The sequence below is a fragment of the Salvelinus sp. IW2-2015 genome, linkage group LG32 (assembly GCF_002910315.2).
Source record: "Salvelinus sp. IW2-2015 linkage group LG32, ASM291031v2, whole genome shotgun sequence".
Taxonomy (NCBI): domain Eukaryota; kingdom Metazoa; phylum Chordata; class Actinopteri; order Salmoniformes; family Salmonidae; genus Salvelinus; species Salvelinus sp. IW2-2015.
The window spans coordinates 11,830,049-11,838,332 of NC_036871.1; the positions used below are offsets into that span (position 1 = coordinate 11,830,049).

At 42.0% G+C, this 8,284-nt stretch overlaps 1 protein-coding gene across 2 annotated transcripts; it reads right to left on the minus strand.

Annotated features, from left to right (window-relative positions):
* LOC111957032 (T-cell acute lymphocytic leukemia protein 1-like) lies at positions 1-7,925 on the minus strand. 2 transcript variants are annotated; one of them, XM_070436644.1, is made up of 4 exons: positions 7,806-7,925; positions 4,265-4,805; positions 3,543-3,631; positions 1-2,330 (listed from the first exon to the last, which is right to left on the minus strand). In XM_070436644.1, exons 2-4 carry the CDS (start codon positions 4,735-4,737, stop codon positions 1,837-1,839), a joined length of 1,056 nt encoding a protein of 351 aa, XP_070292745.1. In that variant the 5' UTR covers positions 4,738-4,805; positions 7,806-7,925; the 3' UTR covers positions 1-1,836. The 2 variants fall into 2 exon arrangements, with proteins under 2 accessions (XP_070292745.1, XP_023833511.1); XM_023977743.2 differs by lacking the exon at positions 7,806-7,925 and adding an exon at positions 6,409-6,560.
* Positions 7,926-8,284: the final 359 nt, after the last annotated feature.

The window sequence follows — 8,284 nt, forward strand, 5'->3', positions numbered from 1 at the left end:
AACGCTGGAAAAAAAATAGTATGTGATACACATGATTTATAACATACATAATCAGTATTTCTTTTGCCTTTTCCTGTGTTCATTTTATTCAGCATTTTATATAAAAGTCATCAAGTTAACATTGCATATAGTCATAGATATATTTATCATACAACAAACATGTTATTTATTTACTAAACAGAACATACAATGTCCCTTTGCTTTACTGTAGTTCATAAAATAGTAACCAAAGGTACCAAGATAGGCTACTAAATGTATGTTGAAAAAGCCGTAATGAAATAACCAAACTACAGTGATGTACACCTCACTGCTTACTGACATAAAACTGCTGGTGTTGTTGATCATTCCAACAGAGAGAAGGAGGGCGTATTTAGGAGGCGATATACTTAGTGTACCATACCAAACCACAACTGCAATACAGTGAGAAAAACATTAAAATAGATATTTATAATATACAAAATGGTTGGAAGTGAGCGTTTGATTTCACTGGATCTCAGTTACAGAAATACTATTTGTACCTCTTGACAGGATTCATTTTGAATTTTTATACCTGTGGCTGTTGTAGTTGCTAGCTACCTCGCCGCACATATGTCCATCTACATGCTTAGGCAATGTGTCTCAGAAATTCAAAATGGTTCAAACAGATGTACTCGATGTGTGTGTGTGTCGTGTTGTGTGTGTGTGTGTGTGTGGTGTGTGGTGTGTGTGTGTGTGTGTGTGTGTGTGTGTGTGTGTGTGTGCGTGCGTGCGTGCGTGCGTGCATGCTTAACGGTCAGTTGCCATGTTACTCTGCCTCGTTTTACTCAACGCTAATCAGTTACGTGTGACGGAAATAAATAAATAAGGTACCACATTTGTTATATCATTATATGTGTTTGACATTCATTTTCTAGTTGACATGTTGTTCACCCACTGTTGAATGAATAGTTTGTCATCAGGGGCACAGAGCAGAATCCTTCTCAAAAAGCCACCTGCCTGAAAGCCCTGTCTAAAACATAGGCCACTATATCAAACTGCCTAATCACATCACTTGACATGAACCACTGTCAAAATATTTTGGAAGCTAGGCTAATGTTATATGTACACGTTTGATCGTGTGTTGAGAGTGCTAAATCCTTGCTAGAGATAACACATTTTCAAGCAAATAATAATGGTCTTCAATGTGTGATTAAATGTGCATTTTTTGTTGTTGTGAGGATTTGGCATCAAGCCATTGCTATCAGCGAAACAGTTCTTTTGCTGTCGTAAACTTTCAGAACAGTTCAAATGGCCCTCATTGACAACTGGCAAAGATTGATCTTATTCTTAACCCAAGGTGAGAGCATGATGGCATTCCTATTGACATTTCCTGGTGTCGACTGATGCGTCGCCTGCTGGTACCATGGCATCAATTACTTTCATGACGATGACATAGGATGTATACTGATAACGTGATAGTGTAACAGAAGCACACTGTATTTGAACATTCATAATGCAGGAAATATGAGGTGTTCCTCAACCCAGGTCCTAGACAGCATGAAGCATGCAGAATTTACAAGTCTTTCATTTTGTTAACCAACTGACCAAAAAAGGACCAAAAAAGGACATTAGAATCCTGATGAAGTGAAATTCTGGCATCAGCATGCTCCCAGAACCTGAAGCACCGTTCTTTAGATAGAGCTCAGAGATGCTAGGGACCTTCTCACACTCATCCATATTTGAGTCATCTCTCTTCCGGGGACATAAGTCAATCCCTTTGTTTTCCTGCGGTCCACCATCAACTCCACCAACTCCGTATCCACCATCGTCATCCCCGACACCACGTCACCACCATCCCCACCACTATTATCATCAACGTCATCGCTGGCTGCCGCCATCTTGTGGGCGTGCATTGCGTCGTAGGTCCCTACCGCGCGGGACGGGCACAGTTCTCGGGGCTGGAGGTGAGTCTTGGTCCTCGGTGAAGCTCTCGGGGCTGCCGTCCCCATCTGGCAGACTCCCGCAGCTGGACCCGGGCGACAACGCGCCCTGGAGGAGGAGGTCGTCCTCCCTGGCCAGTCCTACCCCGTCCTGGCGGGGGACCTGGGGTCCACCCTCACGGCCACCCACCAGCAGCCCTGTCCCGTCACCCACGCCCACGGTGGCCCCTCCATCCTGGTCGTCCAGCAGGTTGGACAGGAAGCTGATGTACTTCATGGCCAGACGCAGGATCTCGTTCTTGCTCAGCTTCTTGTCCGGTGGGTGGGTGGGGATGAGTTTGCGGAGCTCGGAGAACGCCCCGTTGACATTCTGCTGCCGCCAGCGCTCCCGGCTGTTGGTGAAGATCCGCCTTACGATCTTTGGTTGGCCAGCTGGCGGAGGAGAGGAAGAGGGGAGGGGAGTGGAGGGGAGGAAAGAGGAGTAATGGGAAAGATACAGGATGTGGGAGAGGGGATGCACAAATGAAGAGTAAGACTCAGTCAGTCCAAATGTCGTATTCTCTCAAATTCTGCCTTGATGTTTGTCTTATCTGCTCTGCAGAATATACTTGGTCATTTTAGATGTAATCCTTCCTCTTCACAAAGTAAATTGAAAAGCGACAAAGTGATGAGAATGTTTTAATGGTGGTAAAGTAGTCGAGTGAGATACAAAATGAAAATAGTGGCATGACAGAAGCCAGCGTAAAGGTGGTGACGAGTGACTGCATTTTCCATTTCTGAAGACAGCTATACGGTGCCTTGGTTAACGAGCTGGTTATGTATTGTAAAGCAACCCGAAGTGGGACTCTTTAAACACTAGCACAAGATATAACGTAGTGAGCTGACCAACTTATTTAGACAACGGCACTTTTATAATCTGTATACATGTATTTGTCTATGCTCTGCCATATGTAAAGAGGTTCCTGAGTTTGGCACACCGATTACATTATTGGGTTGGCGAGCACAGTGCCGCTGGATGGACTCTAATCTTGGCTTTGCTACATTGATGTCAGAAGTGGGATAGGAGACGCAGCGGGTAACATAAATGTATGTTATTCATTATCATATATTTCCCAATGTGGTTTTTGATATAATGGTACATATAGCCAATGAATAACACCTGCGGCTTGCGTCAGAAACTGTGGGATGCATTTGCGAAATACAATATCCCGTTGGTGTACAGTATACCATTTCTTCCTCTTGGAACACACCCAGCCTCCCGTAATCTGCCAGCTTACTATGCAGCAAAGCCTTGGCAAGGTGGCAGCTAACTCCCTCCACCCTCCCCCATGCTATTTGACTGTGAGTGGTTGATCGAGAACACGAGATGCTGTATCTTACAGATGTTTCTAATAAGCTAAAACCATAGATATCATATACGACATCATTGACTAGTTTTTGGAGATTTGTTTAGGAGTGCTCTATAAATTGATGGTCGGTAGCCTATTTTCTTCAATACCTGCCCATGTTGCGGCCATGTCGTTGGATAAACGGAATGGGATGATATTGGGATGAGGAGAGGATTGAGAAGAAGACTGTAAGCAGCAGGAGGACACAGCAGAGGTGCGTCTTACCATACTTAGAAAGATCTAAAAATGCGCCTACCCTCGTCGAGCTCAACCTCGTAAGGCGCAGGACGGCGCTTTACCCTGTTGCTGGGGTACATGCCGTACTGTTCCGACTCCCCTCCAAGACTAGTGGCAGAGAATAGATATGAGAAACAGGTACACACACTACCATACACACAAACTACTTACACACAGGCACATATACAACAGCTTACCAATATGATGTGTAGGCAATACCAAAATCTTTCAAGAAATATATAGCCTTATTATAACCTGTATAATATATGACATACAGATGGTCTCTGCGTCCAAAATTGCAACCAAAACACATAAAGTGTAAGGGTATTATAGGCACAAGTAGTCTAACCTGAAATCTTCGCTATTCAAACTAATAAACAGAAATAAATCTGACTGCAATTAATCAACACAGGCAGCCTAGAGGTGAAGGCTCTGACAAATACCTTTGTGAAGGTGAATGAGCCAATAGCCTAGTTAACAAGCTACTACATTTACTTTTCTGTTTCTCCGTTATTTAGGTTTATAGGTAGGCTATAAAAAAAAACATGTTTTGATGTAGGCTATACCTGTAAGTAATAGCTTACAAAGGATTAGGCCTATTCTGCCACAAAAATAAACGAAGATGAATAACGTATAGACGTCTGTAGGCTATAATTATAGGCTATATTATTTAGGGGGGGGGGGGGGGGGTAAATCAGGATAATATTTTTCAAAGCTATTTTATAGTTTATTTTACTTTACCTGTTGATGGCAGCGAGAGGTTGCGCCAAGTTGTAGAGCATTGCTCGCGCCGGGAGAGGGAACGCGTTTGGGCTCAGCTGAACCATTCGAGCGTCGATCAGCGCGTCTCGGTGCGGCAGCGGCAACGGCACGGGTGGTCTGCGAAGCTCCGTGATCGGTACCGTTTGACTGTCGGTTCTCTGCTGTCCCGTCTTTATATCGTCTCTCCTCAAGAGCTCGATCACTGGTACTTCCCTTTTCAGGTCAAGGGCGTCGTAAGCGGTTTCCTTGGCAACGCCGTTGAGGATGATGGTCCCGTTGCGCGTGTTCCGCAGAGGCGCGTCATCTGTCTTAACCCCTTCCCCAGTGAAGTTTTCCTCCTTCGAGTCCTCCAGGTCTTGGCATCCATTCTCCCTGATGGAATCCTGCTTCAGTGGGATGCACGACTTGGCACCGGGACTTCCAGGACAAAGATCCAGCTTCATTTTTTCCATAATTTCATCACGTTGCAGTTATATCCTATGAAATGTCTCTCTATAAATCAGCTGTCGAAAACACCACACTGTGGGGCAGAAAACACTTTGTAAATGCATGCAATAAAAGAGGACTGATATAGAAGCATTATTGTTGTTGATTCAGGTCAAGGCAGTCAACAAAGGCATTTCCCGATCATTTCATCACTCCACGATTCCATCATTATAAGGCTGTTATTACTCTGTGTAGGGCAGTTGGCATAGGCCTACATGTAGCCTATAAAGCACCACATATAAAGAGAAAATGTATTCATTTCGTATAGACTATCAAGAAAATAGCCCCTGAAATGCAGGCATCTGCGCAGCAAATGTTAACATGCTTTCAATTCAGAACTGGTGGTAAATGTCCTCATCAATGCTACAAATATATTGTGATTCGCAACTCCTTGCCATGTTGTTTTGGAGGCAATGATTGTTTTATTTCCCCCCCACATCTTGGATTAGACCCTAAATAAACCCTATAAGGCTGATCGAAGGGTTCGCTATTAGGAAACAAAATAGACTAGGCCATGTAATTCTCCAAATAGCCTACCTATGGGCATGTTTGAGTGCACCACACTGAATATTTTTCAGAAAATAAGTAATAAATGTAGTGTGAACAGCGAACACAATGGATATGAATAAAGCGCGGTGCACGTTACGAGAAATCAGTCAAAAACGTCATTGACTGCTTTTGATGGCCAATGGTGTTGTTCAGCGAAATACTTTCCACCTCACACTACTGTTTTAAAACGTCCGTTATTGTCATTTGAAAAACAGTGACCAAGGCCTATATGGAGCAAGCATTCAATGTGACATTTGAAATGAAAATTGGTGCTGCTGTTTTCGAAAATGACCTTTTATTTAAATCATATATATATTTAAAAAAACATTTTGTGAGAAAATTGAATTGAGCATTAACTTTTGAATTGAATTGTGAGCATTAACTTGAAATATTTCCTTTTGAAATGACCTATTAGGCCTATTTAATTTGATCATGTGAAAGAATGTGTTATTAACAAAAGAGTAAGTGAATCTCATTCTTAATTGTCTTTATTGTTGAAACAAACCTCATCAAAATGGCTTTTCTCTGGGGAATTTTCTTTTCTATGGTTAAAGCTATAGCCTACGATCCAATAGGCAGTCACTTCGATTATAGATTGCATCAGACATTTGGAACAAAGGTTGACATCACCGAGCTATTGTTCGAATGTTTGATTTATTTTTCGTTCCCTTTTTGGTTCTATCGATGCTGTAGTACTGACATGTGTAGCCTACCATAATCCAAAACAACGAAGAAACCACAAGCCAATCATTTTGAACTGTAGGATAATAATATAGCTTACCATTGTCAATGAGACAATAACAATAATTATTCCTATTCATACAATCATTAAAATAGGCCAAAACAATCACACAAAACCGTTTCGAACCAATAGCCACATAATTATTTATGATTAGCCTATAATTGTTTAAAAATAAATCCAAGAAAATAATAGGGCCTAATGCGTTCCTAATGTATTCTAAAGTGGCCAACCAACGAACAATAACGAAAAAACACTTCAAACATACTCCTAATTGTAATTCAAAAATATTTACCGTTCAAACCCCAGGCATGGAAAAAGGAAATATCGATTAATTTTATGCGCTTACCGTTCCCGACGTCTTGTTGATGCTAGTGTGAAAGTGGAGCCATTTTGTGAGTGGGTCATCCATGTCTGAGGTTTTTTTTAGTGCCGGTGAAGTGCAGTGTGGAACTGGAAGTGAGGTTTGAGTTATTCCTCACTGCGTCCAGCGCGCCCGCTCAGTATGGGGAGCGGAACACGAGCGCAATGTGGCCAGGCGAGATAAGCGCACGGCAGCGGACTCTTCGTTCCTGATAAGCCACTAAACCCATTATTTATGAAATGATTCATTATTATTTGGCTGTCGTAGGCTATATAGGCTTGTGGAGGGCAAAGCATAAAGACATATGGATGCAGCTCCAGTAACTACAACGATGCGAGGTATAGGCAAAAGGTGAATCTAGGTGGTTATATTTTTCTGATATTATTCCGCCCCTGGAAAACAAACAAACAACTCTTTAAGGTACAATGTTTATCTTTGTCGTGCATAAGGCTTAATTTCCAATTAAAATTAGGCAATAAAACCCTATCATTTGTAGACCGAGACTGATAATAATAGTCATAGGATATAATAATAATAGCCTAATAATCATAATTATAAACTAATCATAATCATTAGGCTGTAGTAATATACATTTCAGTTGAATCTAGGCCTATTCTCTAATATTCTATTCTATTCATTTCAACATCGTACTTTAGAGATGACCAATGTGTAATTTTTTGGTCTAAGTTGAATACACAAATGGACCCAATACCAAATGACTTCTGATGCTGGAAGGAATTGTTCACTGTCATTGTTTTTATGTAGCTTATCTATGGGGTAGCCATGCCTGGTATTCGTGGCAAATTTAGCGGGAGTCCCCCGGGGTGACATGGCTGAGAGAGATAAAACCCATATCAGCTCGCTTTCATCGGATAAGCCGAGGGAGAAATCAGCAGTGACGCACCATCACTGGAGGACATACAGCATAGGCTATAGGCTAAATGGTCAGGTATTTTCCGCGCTTTTTTTGTTAATTCAAATGAAGGGCGCAACTAGCCTATCATAATTCAGTTTTATTGGAATATTTTACCCCATGTTCGATAAGGATAGGCTATAGCCTAGTAGGCTACGAGTAGGAATATAGGCCTTGGTTTACAGTCTGTCTATAGCCTAACCTACTTTGTCGGACCATCAGAGGTGGCAAGGTTTAGGCCTATTCTACACTTAGTATAATGTATAATAAGACTTACTTGGCCATTAATATGTAGCCTATTCTACAAAGACAAGTTGAGACAGAGTGTGCGGCTGTCCTTCTACTCCAGCACTTCGCCTAAACAGGTGTGCGTTTCTTTCGCCTCCAGAGACATATTTACTGACATGTCTAAGCTTCAGACTGTGGAGAAAACGTCCTCGGCTAAACGGAACACATTAGAACCACTTACTTCCATTGATAAAAATCCCCACCAATGTCCCCTCGTTCACTAGCTCTCCGTTTTCACGCCTTGAAAGTTGACTGTCACGACCTTTGACATAATATCACGTGCTGTGGATCACTGGTCACGACAAGCATCCTCCCACATCCAGTAAAAGCAGACTGGGCAAGCTGTCGGCTATACAAAAAGAGAAAAACAAACACTAGCCTATTTCCCAACCTTGTTCGTTAAAGTCAATACATTGACTGCAGAAGGAGACACTGCCACACACAAAATAAGAATAACATTGTGAATTAAGTTTCTGATGAACTTGACCAACGGCGTGGAGCTGAGACTAACTAACATCGATTCGCCCAAGGTAAATAACAAAAATAAAAAGTAAATTAGGAAACGCCCGCCTTGTACGTGTTTGCCCTCTGTAGTTGCGTGCCTTTCTTTGTTTGCTGAAATCCATAGGTTTTCAATAAACGTTAATCAAATAGCCTACA